At 38.5% G+C, this 19,460-nt stretch overlaps 1 protein-coding gene across 6 annotated transcripts in view; it reads right to left on the reverse strand.

Moving 5' to 3' along the window:
- Window positions 1-19,460, reverse strand: part of kcnip4a (potassium voltage-gated channel interacting protein 4a) — a 112,520-nt gene that overhangs the window by 6,875 nt on the left and 86,185 nt on the right. The window contains exon 1 of one of the 6 annotated variants that reach the window (XM_017036273.2): window positions 9,994-10,753. The exons of the other annotated variants lie outside the window; for them this stretch is intronic. Within the exon in view, the coding sequence (XP_016891762.1) occupies window positions 9,994-10,105 (112 nt within the window). The 5' untranslated portion in view covers window positions 10,106-10,753. Of the gene's footprint in view, window positions 1-9,993; window positions 10,754-19,460 lie in introns of those variants that run through there. 6 annotated transcript variants of the gene reach the window in all.

Genomic DNA, 19,460 nt, shown 5'->3' on the forward strand with positions numbered 1-19,460 from the left:
TGACACTTGCCAAATTGATGTGGGAAGTCACTGTAGTGGCCCCAGAAAAAGGCACAAGCCAGAAATTATAAAAATAAAGATCCTATGCATGGCAAAATATTTAATTTAAATATTTATATTAAATATTTGGCTTACATTTAAGAAGGTGATTAAAGTTTTCTAGATATGCTTATGTTCATATAAGTCAAAAACGACAAACTCAAAATGTATTGATGACTGAGTGAATCCCACTGGCACATGTCATAGAAGAAGTAAAATAAAGTATGAGGACAGAGGAGAGTCCGAAACGAGAGCCTTGGAAGAAGAGCCACTTGCTTTGATTACTGGAGGACGGCTTTTTGGACATGGAGCACGGAAAGAACCTCATGAGTCGAGCCCTCACGCCGCGCTTGTGGGTGATCTGAGGGTAACCTGAGAAATACAGGGTTAGGTCTCACCCTTGACATCCAACAGCCTCAGAGCATTCTGGGAAGCGGGGCCATGCGGAATGAGACGGAACCATTTGTATCTCACGTAAATGTTTCTTCAGGACAACAGCAAAATAATGTAGGTTTAACACAGACCGTATTTGGTGTTAGGAATGGAGAAACAATGTTAAAATGTAGGTTGAGGACAAAGTAGCTCACTGGGTCACATGACTTATTAACTAGATTATTAACTAGACTGTTAGCATGCTGTAGGTCAACAGAGTAAATGACAGGCTCTGAACGTGATACGGCGCAGGGATGTGACCTCACAGCACGCCGTCATCAGGTGTCACCTCTTTTAAAACTCAGTCAAACAAACTAGTATCAACTGTCATGAGGTGGAACATCAATTGATGACCACAGGACACACTTGGTCATCTCTAGGTGACTTTAGCACAGCCTGTAGTTATGAAAGCCATTAAATGACAGCCTTTTCTCTGCACAAATCCATTTCCTCCTCTTGCTTCAGGCATTTCCTAAAATATTTACCATGAGCTCTGATGTCAGCAGCAGGTGTTCGGAAAAGCCTGCAAGTGTTGAACGCTATTTGTCAATCACATTTGAAGAAGCAGAGACGGAAAGGGCAAAACAATTAGACCTACATTTAAAGGAAAAGTCTGTAAACGTGGGCTCTTAAAGGAAGAAGACAAGGACCACTACATCATTGAATGGAGATTGTAAAATGAGCCTCGTTAATTTGTTCCTTTATCTGGCAACCGCACAGCATTTCAGTCCAGCAGGGGAAAAAAAAAAAACAACTTCAGTCCTGACACTCAGGCGAGATGAAAAATGATACGTGGAATTGCATTGAATGAAAGTGTTCACATTATCAGGAGAGCGGACTGCTACATAAAAGAATAAAATATCGTTTTAATCATAAAAACCACTTGTGTAATAAATCAGGAGATAAGTCAGTTTAATTTAATTTAATTCAGTTTAACTCATATTATTGAATCCTATTGAATTAACACTTTCAAAAGCATTATGAGATGGAAGAGTGGTGACAAAGCCTTAAATAATACTTTTGTTATATCTTTGTTTAGAACTATATTTGTATTACACTAACCTGTTTTGTTGCACCTAAACTTGTAAAATAAATATTACTCAATGTTTTATATTTAAATTATAATAATTTAGTAACAAATTCATCTTATATATAAATGAAGTTTAATTCAAACCATAAAGTTCTAGGTTCAAATCTAGCGATATGAAAATAAGGTAATGACATTGTCTATTATTTTGAACCTAAATTTGCTAATTATTCCTTACTTGAATATTGAAAGTGGTTTTATTGCTAAAAACAAAACAAATATATCTGATAAAACTTCCTAAAAATCTTTTTATACTGTCTATCTGCATTGGAGCTCCGGGAACAGAGATCCATTCAAAACAGAGATTGTCAACTCCAGGGTGTAATTTCTACGCTTTTGCACAATTTCAACTTCAAAGTTTGTTTTCCCTGATCTCTGACGACTTCAGAGATGAGGCGTTTCAAAGGCGTTATCTGGTTCTGTTCCCCCACAGAATCATCTTCCTTGTAATACCGCGCAGACATGCAGCAGATGGTTCAAAGCTCTTGGCTAAGAACCAGCCGGGTCTAAGAAGAGACGAACATTATATTGTGCATCAAATCCCCCAGCTATAAAGACGTCTGTCTTGCCGTCAGCTCAAGTCCAGTTTGTATCACCTCTGTAATGAAACAATAACTTGAAGGATTGGGGGGATGAGGTACATCAGCAGAGCTCATCCCTCTGTCGTTCCTGTCTGGTGTAACCTTCTCTCTGAGTGCAGAGGTGACATCTGATTGGCCCCTCACGGGACAAAGCAGGCAGAAAGCTGGCTTTATTTAGAAGAAATATTGGACTGAAGGCATGTTGTCTCGAGCTCAAAGACGCAGCGATGAGCTTCAGCATGTACTGTGACTGATAAAGGAAAGGAAATCAAATGATCTGGAGCTTTTTGTATGTAAGAGAATTTACTGGTTATGGTTTAGTTACCAATCTGACTTATCAACTTTGTTTACTTCAAGCTTGTATTATGGATTCTAAATAAAATTAGATTAGAAACGAATAGTTATATTGGATAAATTAGGCTTTTGAATGGTGTAAAAAACTAAGTTTTCATGCCAGCCAAAAGGAGTGAGTTACAGGATACTTAATCAAGTGTGAGAAGAACATGCAGTCTCGCCTCTCTGATTAATTCACAGCCTTTTACTTTTTAGGGCAAAAATCGATCTTTCGCTTAGGTATGTGTATCTGCAGGGAGAGCAGCCCGCATCCTTCCCTACAGCGCTCACAGCATTGCTCACAGCCGAGGACATCAAAGTTAGCTGTTTCCCTGCAATTGCATCATCGCGTATCCAAATTATTAAAGAAACATTCATGAGTTGTTGCCCTGAAGAAACAAGAAAATGAGGCAAAAGAGTTCTGTATAGTCTAGATATTTCTCACTTAACAGATTGGGTCATAACGTGTACAAACACACACAAATAGTCATGCCATACTTTTGCCTTCCCAGGAATAAAGAAGAGGCTTGATTGACAACAACTCTAACGACAGCTTGTAGCAGCGAGAACAGCTCATCAGAAATCTAATGTATTGCCAATCCCTGAGGTAAAAGACAGACTTAATACATTGGGATGAAATTGAAAAACCCTTTGAGGGCTCCAAACACCGGAAAATGCCTCAGCAAAAATAAAATTACCAAAGGGTCAGGATATGGCTTTAATAATTGAAATTGTCATCAATGTGGTACAGCTTCATCTTCATCAAAGTGCTTACAAAGCATAAAATAACAGACTTGATCTTATTGTCAAAGGACTGTGGGACCACTGAAGACACTGCCATCCCCCATAATGACTCAGGATTAATCAATCATAGCTTGACTGCTCTAGGGTGTAGGATTCTGAGTTCATTTATTTCAAAGGTTTAAAAAGAAGGCTCCAGGACAAAAGAAAGTGCTTTATAAATATTTGACAAATCTGTTACATGCACACACCAGAATACCTTCTGTTTAGCACAGATGGCTGCCTGGAATCACTACATTTCCGGTCAGTTCTTGTGCGCCAGCCAACAAATTGATGAACAGGACGGCTGATCTTGCCACCTCTCTGTTGGGTCATTAGGTTGAGTGTGCAGGCAGTGAGAATGCCCAGAAAGTACACCTACTTAGAGTTCTAATTCTACTGACGTCTGGTGTATGTCACAATTTCACCATGGTAGAATGGAAAAAACAGATTGGACTGGAGAATGCTTCAAAAAAGTCAGCTCCCCAAGATACGAACAACCGCTGACTGATGTCCATGTTCGCAAATGTCATATTGTGCTCGCAAGTTTGTAATTTAAACCGAGCGCCACATCCAACTAGTAATTGAAATATGTTGATGTTACAGGCACCACGACCTAACATGTGAGCTGACACAGCTTCAGCAGTTGTCTGATGATGGGGACAGCGCCTCATGGTTACATTTAACATCATTAAATGATCTGATGTAAAAAAGGCAGTGACCTCATTCAGCTTAAATTTGAAGTGTTTTTCCACAGTAGGTTGGAAGTAACATGAAAAGCCTAGACTGTTTTCCTTACTTACCTGATTAAAAACCGAATTTAACTTTGAACTTTTCAGTTTAAATCTGATAATCTGATCTTTAGTAACTCTAATGATCTGATAGGCATTTATGTTTAAAAAGCTCCCTCTGCTGTTGAATCCCTGTCCTGACACTGTAAAAATTCTGTTAAACCTGATGTTATCTCTGCTTGAGCTCACTCCTAATATAGACTTTCTGAGGTCCTGCCAGTGTAATGAAGAAGAAACATATTGGTATTAGGTCCACTGTACTGTGCCTCCTGCTGCCTATGTAAGGAGATAATGTGAACACAGGTACTAATCATTAATTATTAAGAATATTGCTATTCTCTTTAGGAACAGATTGGTATATTCGTATATATTAATATTCTATTCTTAATAAATTCACACATATCAATTGCTGGATGTTTAGTAACAACAACTCAACATTGATTGTCTAACTGCCTAATAGTATTTAAAGTCTCAAATGCCGATTCATCAATAGCTCTGTGGGTTTGCATTCAAATTCTAGCAATTCACTATAGGTCAGTATCAAAATTTAAATAAACAAAACTCAGAGCAAAGTCAAATGTAGGTTAATCAAAAAGGAGAGTTATAGGGCCAAAAGCTGGTTTTCATCAGTGCCATATCAACTTATTCAAGATAATCTCTGGAGTCCAGTACACCTTTCTCACACTACATGGAATGAGAACTGAGGATGAGCAGCGTCTGGACGCTTGGCCATCCGTGTATTCTACGCATGTTGGCATGGAAGTAATATCAATATGACCTGCTCACCTGGAAGCCACCTCCTGGGACAACAGCAATAAATCAAAATTGCAACACAACACTTTCTGCCAGTTTGCTGTAGTATTGCTTTAGTCAACAACACTTCGAGCTGCAGACAAGCCCTTGGCCTCTGAGAATTGAAAAAGTGATGCTTCCAATAAACGTCTGCTGTTTGCATGGAAGGGAAATGTACATTTAGAGATGGTTGCAGAAAGAGCCCCTGCAGAAGTATGTCAAATATATCAAATGAATAAACATTGAGAAGGGGATGCAGGATGGAGAGCACAGATGGCATAACATCTGCAGAGCCAGATTTGCCTGAGGCCATAAGATAGAACATCCAGCCAAAGGCTGACTAGGCATTCCCTGAGGTGTGATACAATACTCTTTGTTGAACCAAATATTTTCTAATGCTCTGAAACAAATTGGTGCCAACAACAAGGCATGGACTGCAGCAATTAGACAACTGCTGATTACTATGCTGCTTTTGCAGCTACCAGATCTGCAGACCTCAGTCAAGCCTAAATAATGACCTCAGTCACTGGCTAATGATGAAGGTGGATTTAATGTCCGATATATCACCAGGAGGGTTGATACAGATCTGCCATTTGTTCCCATTTTGTGGGTCCAAATAGAAATAAGCGACAAGATTACAGCTGCAGAGAGAGCAATATGTCATTCCTGTTATTTAATAAAGCAGACTCTACTGCTTCACGGCAGACGGGAAAAGCAGCCGCGAAATTGACTTAAGAACAAGAAGATAGGCAAGCAGCTTCAGCACATGACCAGTTTTGACAAAGGAAGCTAAGCTGCCTCCTTACTCAATACTTGTTTCTGTCAAGATTTCATATGCCCAAAAAAAAGATCACTTTTACCTCCCAGTGTCATCACCGTCACCAAGGGAAGACATTAGCAGGTGATCTGATGGTAAAGAAAGCAGACGTCTGCTCTTTACCACAGGACACCATGTGTTCCATGTGCTGTCAGTCCCTTTAATTTTGACCTTTATTCTTGTGAAGCAAAAACAGTATGATACTTTGATACTGATAATATAATGGCAGGTTTCACACTTCCACTCTGGGTTCACAGTACAGCCCGTTTAAGCACAGAGGCAGCTACACCTGGTCTATGATACTGTATGTCTATAATGTGATACTGTATGCCTGAAACAGAACATTAAAGCAGACAAAGAGGGAATAATAATAAATTAATTCCATAGGTTGGGTTTCGAATTGACAACAGATTACCAAAGGAAAAGAAATCGGAAGGCTAAAATCTGCTCTTCCGTTTGGACAAACTTGGAAAAATAAATTCTTATATATTAATTCATATGACGTATTTTCCGATCCTCCATCATTTCATTGCACATACGCCAATATTAGTATTCAAAGGAAGGAATAACTCCATGCATCCATCTGTAGTTTTGTGAAGAACTGTGTTAGATTTATTCTGCAGAGGTTTTATTTCACCTGTAAAGAGACCCTAAAGTCCAATCGTAACATTTGAACTAAAATTTATTTTCCTTTCAACCAAAACGTCATGAGGAAAAGGGAATATTCCCACACTGCAAACCTATATCAAGCTGAAGCACCAACAGAGTGAAATGATAAGCTCAAAGGGCTCATCGACTTAATTACATCCAACAGTGAGGCTTTTACTCTCGATTGTAATTAATTACTCAGTGTGAGGTGGTTTTTATGACAAAATGATTTATGAACTGCAAGGGTATTTCATAGAAATCTACAAAGAAGTCTGACACTCTTTTGCTTAGGTTGTGTACATCCTTTTGTACAGCACACAACAATCAAGCAATGGAGACGAGACTGAAGATGAGAGGGATTCTCTTAGACTTATTTGCTGATGCTGCGACAGAATATTTAAGCTAATATACAGCAGACGGCATTGAACTTTCTCTGTTAATTACTTTACCCCAGATTTTTCATCACTACAAACAATGGGTCGATCAGAAACAAAGTGGTTGGAAAAATAACCCGGATGTTTCATAAGTAGAAGAAAATATCTAGCCTCGCTGGGAAGGAACCTTTGTCCTTGGTGTAATTATGGAAACCATTGTTATTAGATTCACATGTTACCACAGCTAATTATTTTGTTTGCTAATTAAAGTCAGGAACTTGCTGAATAGGCACCGCTCTGATTGGAAATAAATGCCACATGTGCAGCTCCAAAGCTCCAGAGACACTAGGTTGGTGATTTTCATTTGATTCTTACAATCATTTCGCTTGAACAGCGTTTTTGTTTGTGATATCACAAGCGAAAGTGCTGTCTTCAACTATAGTGCTCCATCTTGATTTTGTTTTTGGTCATTTGTCATCCTCATCTAAATGTATTATCGGTGTCTTCATCAAACGTGATTGCTCAAGTGATGCTTGAACTTTGACTTTTTGAGAAATTGACAGGTAAAATCTACTCCTGTGTTAACTGTAAGCACTCACACACTAGGGACTGATGATGGAGGACACTCTTGCAAAGGTCAAGTCAATCAAGCCAAATACACACCATAGAAACTAAAGGGTAATTGGACCAGTTGACTGTTGTCCTTTGTATTAAATGAGAAGTGGTTGCTACAATTACAGGTAGCAGGTGCAGGTATGTCAACTTTGAAATGAGTCATTGTTTCTGTATTTTATTTAATTTTTATATTATCCATGTGCCAAGGTTTCCTAACCTGTGTGTGTCATTTGGAAAGTTGTACACACGGACGAAAATACGTACAGTGCAGACGTAAAGTTTCATATTTGTGACTTGTGGCCTACTTTACTGCGAGACCTAAAAACATCCAACAGGTGTGTAAGATGAGAAGATTCCCACTAATGCATTCAGTCAGCTTTGAACTCTGACTGTAGGTCAGGTTTACACCTGCTGTGTGTCTTATCAACAACAGACATGTTGGGAGTACAAGTGAGTGCCAAATAATAGGAACACAAAGGTCATTCAACCTTGTGTTTAGGTGGATTTAAAAAGGAGTGATGCTTAGAGGTTATGTTATACAGCAGAATCTGTTTCTGTACTGTGTGAGCATTTGTATTTGCACATTTTGTTACATACAACATACAAAATAGTGTCAAAAACATTTTAATTCTTATCCAACATCATAGACTGTAACACATATAATATAATGAGTGCACATTTTAGATTTTTTTTTCTCCTGAAATAGTGTTTGTTAATGAAAAAGATTAAATCTGTTAATAAAAAGTCGATAATCTTGAATCCAGTTCAACAAGCAGGAGCTGACACCGCTGCCTTACTGTGTCAGCTGTGATAAGACAGACCAAATATGGCTTATTATTAGTTATAGTGCAATTTAGTTATGTTTTGCTGGCTTTACTTTAATTTACTAAACAAAATGCCCCACCACTGTTATGAGTCAGTATTTGCTGTAGATACAACATACTGTACCTGGTCAAGTACAGACAATCTAAGAAGAAAATCTCTCTCCACTGTGAGGCCATAAATGTCAATGAAGGATACTGAGAACACAGGAACACTTTTAGATGAATATCAGTACAGAGGCTCCAGGGCTTTATCCTGATAGGAGCACAGATGCATCCATGCTGACATTGTATTCCATTCTGGGAAGATGGGAATATTCCACCATGCAATACATATATAATATATATATATATACACACACTGTATACACTGTATATACTGTATATGTCTAACAGATTAGCCATTTGACATTACCTTATGACATTAAAGTTGAGAGTTTAAAGGCCAGTTAAGGAACTCCCCACAGCTTCACTCTCACATACAGGGGTATTTACAGCAAGACCTTTATGTTCATGATGCTCCATGCAGTGTAGCCACTTAGGGGGCCAAAAGCAGAGGTCCTGTGATTGTACAGGGCAGCCTCCAGCTGTGGACATGTCTGAGTCCATGAATGTTAATCAGAGCTTGCAGGCACACAGAGAGAATAATTCACAAGAGGTTTTATACAAAGGGAAACAATGAACCATACAAAAAAGTATGTTTGGAAATGTGAGTGAAGCCAAATATTTTACCCTGTTGCTACATTTGGAGAGAATCAATGAGCTTTTGGATGTTGGAGATAAGATAAAGACATCGCTGCTGCTAATGATAAACCAGACTCTAATTGTCAAAATAATGTAAAATGTAAGATTTGTTTAAATTAAAAATGATTTAAAAATTAAAAACATGTATACTGTTTTGTTTATTTATTAAGTATTTCTTGTCATTCCCCCATGTCGTCTGAACATCACCAAAGTAAACACAGCATCAATACTTGAATTGACTGCGTGTCAAAACCGATGATCAGATATCCTGTAAATAATAATTCTCTCAGACACCTGTGTGTAATTCAGATAGTAGTAATCCATAAAGCAGCTGGCACTAACATCTTTGTCATCTCTTTTGGATTAAAAAAATCAATATTGGCTCGGCTGCGTTCAGAAAATAAAGCCTTAAAAAAAACCCAACAATTTTAAGTATCTGTTGCCATTAAGTCAAGCATGTAAACTGTATACGGGGTGTGAGGTTGACTCTTCTCCTTTAAGTGAAAACACTGCTTCCATGTGCCTTTTGAGAGCTCTCACACAGACACTCACAGCTCCAAACACTTGTCACAGGTCGGGTCAAGTTTTTCCAGCTCTTTGCTCTCACACGTGTCTTTATTTTCTTCATGCAACAGCTGTGTTTATAGATATAAATGTGAGGAATTTTTCATTATTATTGTTACGTAGACAGTTTACCAGCAAATTCTAAACTTACTCGATTAATGAAACAGAAGCAATATCACGTAAAATACAGCTTATTTAGGGCTAACACATGCAGTACTCAGTGAACCAGGCTGTGCTCTAACTCAGTGGACCTACACTGTGCATTTAAGAGTACTAATTCAACAGCACTCAGACTGACAGCGTTCTTGCAATCTAAAATAATCTCTTATAATTCAATAAGATATACTTAAGTTTTGTAATTCTTTGAAAAATAACTAGATTGACTCTGTGAATGACACCCATGTCTCTGTAATTATTAGTTCTGTGTTCACTTAATTTCCAGTAACTGAATTTTTTTCTTTATTATTATTTTAGTATTGTAACTTTGGATAGCTGGTTGGTTTAGATAATGCCTGATCTCAAATATTGAATTTTCGACCAATAGGTCTCCGGTCTCAGAATCAACATTTCCTTACCCTCTGAGAAGCTGATGAGCCCCATAAGGTGCAGCAGCTTAATGGAGGCGAACACAAGAACCACGATGCCCAGTGTTTGCAGCCCCTCTGTCTCCCAGAACGCAGTCATCATTGCTCCTCCCTCAGGCCACTCTGTGCCGACATACCCCGAGCCAAACCCAGAGCCTGAGCCGGCCTCCTCACCCTCAGGACCAGGTCCTGCGCTCCAGTTCCCCTGAAACCACTCCAGCTCTACTCCGGCCCACGCCTGCGGGCCGAGCACCTATCGGCACCCACTTACAGCACACCAAGTCCAGTCAGGATAAGTTTTAAAATAGAAAGAGGTTGGTGATGACAAAAGTTGGACTTTTTCAGGTAGGTCAGGATTTAGAAGTCTTATCAGTGTAGAAATCCAAGTTAAAGTATTAAGTCCAGGTTTGCAGATTTCAAAGTATCATCCTTGTTTTTCTTCCCCTCTCGTCTAAAGAAAAGCAGGCACACAGTGTAAACTCTGCTCTTGTCTGATAGTTGGTGGCTCGCTCTTGCTCTTTTAGGCGCTCTGGCTGCCTCACTGCAAAGTAAAGGGAGGGAAGATAAGAGGGAGTGGATATGAGCGAGGGTGGGGGATGTTGAGACAGAAACGGAGAGAGGATGTGTGGGGTTGCAAGATGCACAACCTCTTCAGGGGCTGTGCATGTTCACATGACCTGTGAAGGACTCCTCCAGAATAATCACTGTGTAGTACGGTTAGATACGGTCCTGTGATTTTAAATTATTAAAGTGTTTTTTCTATAAAAACATTATCATTACTATCATTATTAATAATATGTGAGAGAACAGGGCAGTAGTCCAGAGGAATACATTTTAGTACTACCACCAGTACTATCAAAATCATCCTTATAACATGTTTTCTGTTGTACCATATCTTTCTAATATGCTCTTGTAAGATAAAGACAAAGGTGTTATGCTAATCAGTATTAAAGAACGGCTGGGTCTAGGAGAAAACTGTATCTAAATTGTCTCTACACTTACAACTACATTAGAGAGCAATAAGACAGCGCCAACAAGGTTATTGCTCATTCTGCTTTTCCTAGCTGTTCAAGAGTTAATATACGTAGGTGGGTTTTAGGGATAAGAGAGACAGAGGAATGAAGCTGGGTCAATATGTCTCAGAGGTCTTTAGAAAAACGGACACAGCAGGAGAAATAAAGTGAAGGAGAACCCATGTCCATCATCAGCTGCTTCATTACTGTCCGCATCATGACTTCTTTACAACGTTTGGAATGTAGAAGGTTAATGAAGAAAAAAGAGGAGGCAACGTGTGTTTGAGTGTGTTGGTAATTGATCTGGTCAATGTATGGAAGAACAAGGGATGACACTGGCCTTCCATTGACTATCAAAACCAGCATCATCTGGACAAACCCCTGAATTTACATGAGTTCAAACTCCATCTGCAGGAATTTCCTCACATCCACATGGAATTCCAGTGTTTATCACAATAGTCCATCTGCACACTGGCACTTTAATAACAATCATCAGTCCATGAACGCCACAGTGCAGCAATTCAGCACAACCGCTCAATGATATGTGAATGTCCAATAAGCAGGTGTTCATTTACATTACCAGTCCTCTCATCTCTGCTGAACGGCACAAAGTGCAAAAACGGGGGAGAGCCTGTTTCAGATGAATGAGAAATATTTTTGAATAATTCATCACAGTACTGTTTGAAAAAGAGAATAATATCCAGGGACTTGTCAAACCTTGTCTGGTTTGCCTCTGGATATGTGCATTCACTAGTAGGTGAGCCTCAGCCATTAATATTAATAATAATAAAAAGAAATTGACCTTTGGCTGATTTAGTATCTTCAGCCACTTGTATTTACAAGTGAGATTCATTTATTTTTCCAAGGATATAAATATAAATGTTTTTGTGAGTGCTGTTCTGCCTTTTAGTGTAATTAGTGATTAGCTAAGAGTCAACAGCACACTCACTTAACCACGGAATCTAAGCCAGAAAAGCTCCTCCGAAGATTAGGTGTTAAAAACGTTCCATTAGATGACTGACAGGACATTTGTAAAAACAATTGGGCTACTGTATTATAAAGTTGCCATGTGTGTAAAATGAGCTGCAGCTAATGACACACCCATAGAATTTTGCATTTACATTACTTGTTATACTGTGTGGCTTTATGGCCTGCAGGATTGTCAATGAATCGATTGGCACTGTTCCCCTAACAGGAGAGCAATCTGACTCAGCCTGCAGCTTTTACAGTATCTGCCCAACCACCAATGAAAACCAAGTTAGCAACTACCGGGACTTGTTAATTTAACAGTGTAATTAACTGGTCAAGCAGGATGCCTACTGTACTTGTTTAACTGATAAATGAAATGTGTTGTGTAGTATCTCGCAGGGGAAAGTGACAAACATGAACTGCATGTATGATTGATAGCAGATTGCTAGGCTACGGTGAGACCACCATGGTCTGTTCAAGTGCGTAATCTCTGAGGTGTTAACCACTGTGTTTTAATTGGTCGCCAAAGTGCCATTTTGCTTCATGATTAGTTGAAGACGACAAATTATAGAAGTCAATAAAATCGCTATACAAAAGTGTGTTCAATTCCACACAAAATGAAAATGTAAATTACAGACTAATTTCACTATTAGGGTACTGCTGCATAAAAGTACAATGGTATTCATAGCCAGTCTGACAGATGTTGGGCGGATAAAAGATCACCACCGTTGGTTGTATCATCCGGCTCACAGCAGCCCTGTCAGAGTGGGTCCTGGCACAACATCACTGAACTCCGTCATTTCACACAGCCTTTTAGATCCATCAACATGCAGCATTTTTCTGTGCAAAGCCATGATTCTCAGGGCCATGAAGACAAATGCCATCAGGGCTCACACTGCTGGGCCTTGGTGGAGAAATGGATAATATAACACATTGGAATAATTGACCAATCATAGCCTCTCTGCAGCCTATATCCAACCAATAAATTATTGACTGCACAGACATGGAGGTGAGAGAGTAAGACAGGGAGCAAAAACACAGCAGCCATGATTCTTTCAAAGCAGCTGACAGGTAAATATTACAAGATATATCTTGGTCCATTAATGTCACACAAATTCTGGACAGTAACTGCTCCAATGCTGTTAGAGGGTGACGAGTGTGACAAATGGAAGCCAAACATTTAGCAGTTTTGGACCAGACAGAGTAATTTTCCAGGAAAGGATCAAAATTATGAAATTGTTTTGGGTGTAAATCAGAAAAACAGGCTGTAGGTTCCAGACATTTCTATTCTGAGGAAAAGATTTAGCTTTAATGACACACTCTTTGGTGTGTCACTATTTAGCTTTAATGACACACTCTTTGGTCTGAAACTAAAAAAAACTATAGAAATCACCATCACAGGTTTTTCATTTGAGGACAATGGCTAATGATAAAATAACTTTGCAAAAGCAGATTTATTTTGGAGTCAAATCCAAATAAATATGTAAATGGAAGAGAAAGGAGAAGGACAAACCTCAAATTATATACATATCTAATAAAGAAAAAGTTTGTTCCTGTATTATTTATTGCTTTAATAAAAAAGATGATGATGTTCTAGGACACTGTGTTCTCATCTGACCAAACACGTAACTTCTGTAACATTTGTGGCAAAGTTAAAGTTAATGTGGTAAACTGATGGCATGAACAGCGGACATTAGTGCTGGTACTCATTAGATGGGAAAAATTCATTCCTGATGTTTTAAAAGCTATTTAATTTATTCTCTAAAGCTCTGCCTCTAATCAGAATTATTTACAAACCACTTTATGCTTTTTTTCTTCTGCTCAGATTTTAGTAGTATAATTAAGTGTAATTTGTCAAACAAATGATTAATTTTAGGAAAGCTTCAATTACTACGTGACAGGTAGTACAGTCAGAATCATGCCATTAGATGTTCCACAAAGACCTGCTCCGTCCTTTGTCACCTCTCTTTGGACTTTGTTTGAAATGTCAGGCTGCACCGAGGTCTGCTGTGTCACCGACGCTGAAGTCCACATTCCTTATCTGTGTAATGAACAAGATAAGTCTGAGTGACAAGCTGAAAGCTCTTTGTTCATCTGCCTGTGTAGACCGACCGTGGGACAGTGAGAGATTAGGCTTCCTTCGCACTCGTCACCTCCTCCTGTGTCACCACTTCCCCTCATCAGCATTCACCGGGGGACGATCTTATCGCCGTTTGTCTCAGAAGCAGTGACACAGAGGACATGATTAACAGCAAAGGTCAACAAATCAGTCCCTGACGTTGGAATCCATCCATCATTTCCCAACACTGACTAAAACTTCTGCCTTCTCTCAGTCACATAATGAAATGGACGCTTTAATAATTTGCCTTCAAATTCTTCAGATTATTAGAAAAAACAGTAACAAACTGATCTTTAAATTCATCAAACTTCGGTTGAGCACCACAGGTGTAGGATTAATTAAAATAAGAACAGAAGTTTTATTAAATTTTGGACAAGCACTGTTTTCCCCAGAGCCTGTGAAAGAACAGGAGCAGGAGAAGTGAAGCTGCTGTTGATGCAGCCTTCATCAATCACAGCGTGGAGACGGCGACGAGCCGGTCCCGCTGTTTACAGGATGGGTTGAGGGTACAAGTGGGTGATATAATTAAGCAACACCTGCGGCGATTTGCTCAGGCATGCTCAGCAGCAGCAGTGTTTGGTCTGTGTTTACCAAGGCACAGGAAAATGAGGCTGTCATATTTACTGAAGCGATGCCAGTGGCGGGGAAGGCAATTATGAGCTGTGAACCGGGGCAACCCCCAGTGAAACAGCGTGAGCAATCAAGCACGGTGTGCGTACCACAGACTGATTCTGATACTCCAGACTTAATCGGTGAAATTTTGGAAAACGAGGACTCCCAGCCAGGTGTGCGTGCGTGTATGAATTATCTCACAAACGTTTGCTGCTTCACATCATTTAGAGCAGGGGTGTCAAACTAATTTTCACCGGGGGCCGCATCAGCAATAAAGTTCCCCTTGAAGGGCCGGTTGTTACTGGAAGACTGTATAGGTCAGGGGTCCCCAACCACCGGTCCACGGACCAGTATCGGTCCATAGGTCATTTGGTACCAGGCCGCAGTGGGACACAGTGGAAAAAAGGTGCTTAATTTTTACTAATTTACTTCATTCAAAGACAATCCAGTCATATCCATTTACTTTCTTTATTTAAAGATAATCTGGAAATATTTTAAAATAAAAGTCATTCAGACTCTGATACAAACAAAATAAGAGTCTAAAAGATGATTTATTTTGAAAATATAATGATCCTTCAATGCTAACAGTCTGTAGTAACGGGTGGTACTGGCTGACCAGTCCTTGGAACCAAAAAGGGTGGGCACCGCTGGTATAGATGTAACTACTCCAAACAGACTGATTATTATTTATTCAAGCTACATGGACCGCAGGCCACACAAAACAGCCTGGTGGGCTGCATTTGGCCCCCGGGCCTTGAGTTTGACACACAAAATATCTAAAAAACTGGAAAGTAGTTTTAAGGCATTTTAGTGTTTACACAGACGCCACTCACTGTCTATCCAGTAAATCCATTGTCCACTTATGGCTGCACAAACACACAGTAGATACACATGAACCACCATCTATGGCTGACAGGATGACTGACACACTGCAGTCAAATGGACTGTGAGGGACTGGAGGATGTTCAACAACATCTTCACTCAAGGTTTGAAAGCAACCCAAGTAGTTGTTTATGTCCTTTATATTAATAATAAATTAAACTATATTACTGTATTTATTGATAGCCTTGTTCTCTGATGATGTCAAGTGACTCTTCACATGTATGACTTTGCATTAGCACAAAAGAAATATTTACAGATGCTTCAGGTTAGTGTTCAGCTAAGAATAAACATTAGCCACTTCTGAAGTCTTCTGTTTTACTTTTCATCCTTTTGTGTCAAGGTAACACATTTGTTGTTGTTATATAATAACCTAGAAGAATGTAGGATGAATGATAATGAAAATTCATTATTCAACTCTGTAAATTCATTAGGTGAAGCATGTGCATCGTTGTTCTCTCTCTATAATTCATTGTACTGTTATCAACAGATCCTTGGACACAACATTGATGTATCATGTGTTAATAACTAGTCTTAAAATAATGCTTCTTAATGGAGAATTTAAATAAAAATAAATTATTTTTGTAAGACCACATAATATGTCAAAATATCTATTCAAGCTTTCAACTTTAGGAAGATGTGCAAGTCCTTACACAATTGACAACATGATTTTTTAAAACAACATGTAATTAGCGTCAGTTGCATTCGACGAAGAGCCCAGAGTTAATGGCAACATGTTAGAACGGTCTGCTTTTCTGCTCCACTCACTCCAGCCAAATTAGCTGGTGCTCAAACGTGACAGCTCCACATGTTCATCGTCTGATTTACAGTGTGTTATCCCTGAGCAGTGAGGTGCCACTCAAAGTGAACCTCTGGTGCAAAGGTCAATGTAGAATATGCATTAGGAAGGACGATAAAACATGAGAGGACAGGAGGGACATAAAACAGTAGACAGAACACAAGACGACTGGAGCCACTGTCCTGAAGATGAGCTACGACAGACGTAGTTCACCAGCTGGGCTGAGTGCACTGAGGAATAAAATCAATGCATATGGTTATATCTTTGTAGAGAACGGTTTCTTTTCTTCTTCAGCTTGTTTAACACAACAACACACACACGTATGTTTTAATATGAATAACCCACGTGAAGTCAGTGGCCACGTCAAACTACACAGACGTTGAATGCAGTTGGAAGTTGCATTTTCATCACCAAAAAATATTAGTTGGAATAATGGGATGAACATCTGTATAATACCCATGTGAAACAAGAATAATTTAAATAACTGTTCATAGCTGTTAGATGGATGAAGCTTACAATCATTTCAATGTAGTTGGGCCTTAAACAGTGGTAGCTGTACCATTGTTTGAGAACCACTGGAGTAACCCTGCCACTTTGAGAACTACCCATTTCTGAAAACCATGCTACTTTTTAAAGCAACTTTCAATGACAACAAACTAAATATAAAAAAAAAACCAAAACAAACTATGGTGCAAATAAGAATCTCCTGATCACAAATCTTAAGTCGACAACAAAATACGCGGGAAATTGAATTTTCCACATCACTGCAAGTTAATTTTATTTTTTCTTCAATCTGTTTGGATAGAAATCTTCAAGTACAAAGTGATAAAATATTCAATTACACAGACTCCTTTGGTCTGGAGGCCAAAAAAAAAAATCTATTTCATCCTGTGGCAGCAGGAGAGTGCATCTTTTTGCGACAATACCTCGCACCATATATTTGGCGTGGCAAACAATAAGACACTGAGTTATTTTTGGAGGTGAAGAAGTGAGGGGAGAGGTTTTAGCAAAAATCCAAAAAGGGAGAGAAATATAGAAAAAAATACTTCAAGCAAAAAAAGCACACTCTTTGATCTAGGTGGGATAAAATATGAATATTTATCTTCATAATATTATATTTTTCTTAAGAAGTAAACATTAAAATTAGCTTCCAGCGGCCTTGGAGTCGCCTTTAATAAATGCAAATCGCTCATTCTGCTCTACAAAGCTCAATGATTCCAACTCAAGTGCTTTTCAATCACGCCAGACCAAAAACAACCCACCCGGCATGTGATCCAGCCTTAACCTAATCACAGCTGTGTAGATGTGGATGCTAAATAAATCCTTCATCAGCAGCCCCCTTATTATTACTGTGATTGATGAGGCAGCAGAGCTAATGTCTGTGAAAATGTCACTCAGTGTGTTTTCGCTGAGTGAAAAAGCTGGGAAAAAAACCATGTGATCCCTTTCTGAAGGTTTAATACACTCTGTAGATGAACCCCCTGAGCTAATTCATTTAGAATGTAAAATAGAAGACAGTAAAGAGCAAGGGAACACAGACGCCTGCAGAACTTTGTTTTTATTATTTAACGCAGATGCAGGATTGTCTGAACAGTCCAGGTTTGGAGGCAATTAGTGGGTGAAGACTGTTGATGATTGAGGTGATGACAGTCAATGACTCACCTTAGGCTTTATTTGCTTTTAATCCTTTGTTTCCTTGAGGGTTAGTTTATGTATGACCAGGTGATCACTAAGACCAGGTAGAACTTCAGACTTGGACGTATTATGTGGGGACTAGCGATGGAAAAAAGATTCCCGAGGCAATTACATTTCTCAAGTGGAAACAAGATTAGACAAAGAGATGTAACCTTTTACCTCAAGGAATCAATCTTATTGTATCAATTAGGTGAAAACAAGACATGGATTTCAGATTGTTAGGTTAAAAAAATCCACAAAATAACAACTCAATCAAGATTTCAAGATTTCTCATATCTTTTTATCAAATTAAATTTCTAAAGTTGATGTTACTTAAGTAGATGGAGAATTAACTGCACGACTCAAACAGGCACTTTATCCCATCCCTTCTGGAAGGAGTATTTTGAGTACACATCCAAACCAAGCCTCCTTATGTCCCACTTTGTTTTGTCTTTTTTCTCTCCATCATACTTAGTTAATTAACTATACTTAGTTAATTAATTAGTCTGTAGAATGCTGCAAATGAGATCTGTATGATCATGATTCTGTAGTCCTACTCAATACAATAAATATTTATAAAAGGCTGTGGCTGAACTTTTTCACCCTTTGCTGCAACAACTGATGTTAATCAGTCAAGTGAGCTTTGCTTCCCTCTACTGGCAAATGCAACACACACTTCACTGAAGTTCCTTGTTCATATAATACATATTTAGTAACTAAGAAAACGAAGTCGTATGGAGATATTTTTATAATCAGATTTGGGTCATCACAATATAACAGTTATAACATGCTATTTTCTAAACTGACTTTCCTGATGAACATTTAAGTGAACGTTCAGAAGAAATAACATTTTTATTATTTATGTGTATCCTCTTGTCAAAGGAATTCTTTAGTAGCTAAAATGTTTATTAAAAATACTTGTGAATTTATCTTAATTATATATATTTACTTATATATATATACTCTCTCTATATATATACAGTATATTTATAGTGACAACCTTAACAAAATGTAGAGATCAAAATGTACAACACTATAATATTGCCTGCATGCAGATGACATAGTGATTTAACATAATACAACTTAGCAGTTATTTGTTCAACTGCAGTTTTATTTAAAGAATGTTTATTTGGCACCATCATCAATATTCATTTTCTATTTCACTGTTTCTTTTATAAAATAAAAGTAAAAAAACAAATAAATATGTAGATGCTCCTAAATCAAACAACAGCCTTTGTTGAAAAGTAATTTAACTCAAATGACAGTTATGCCACTTTAATGTACTTACTGATACCTGATCATTGCTCACATTGCCTATGTAAATAGTCATTGATCACTTTCGGCACCACAATAATGGAAAAGCACAAGTCTCTCGTCTTGCTGTTTTGCAACG

The sequence above is a fragment of the Cynoglossus semilaevis genome, chromosome 1 (genome assembly GCF_000523025.1).
Source record: "Cynoglossus semilaevis isolate Cse_v1.0 chromosome 1, Cse_v1.0, whole genome shotgun sequence".
Lineage (NCBI taxonomy): Eukaryota > Metazoa > Chordata > Actinopteri > Pleuronectiformes > Cynoglossidae > Cynoglossus > Cynoglossus semilaevis.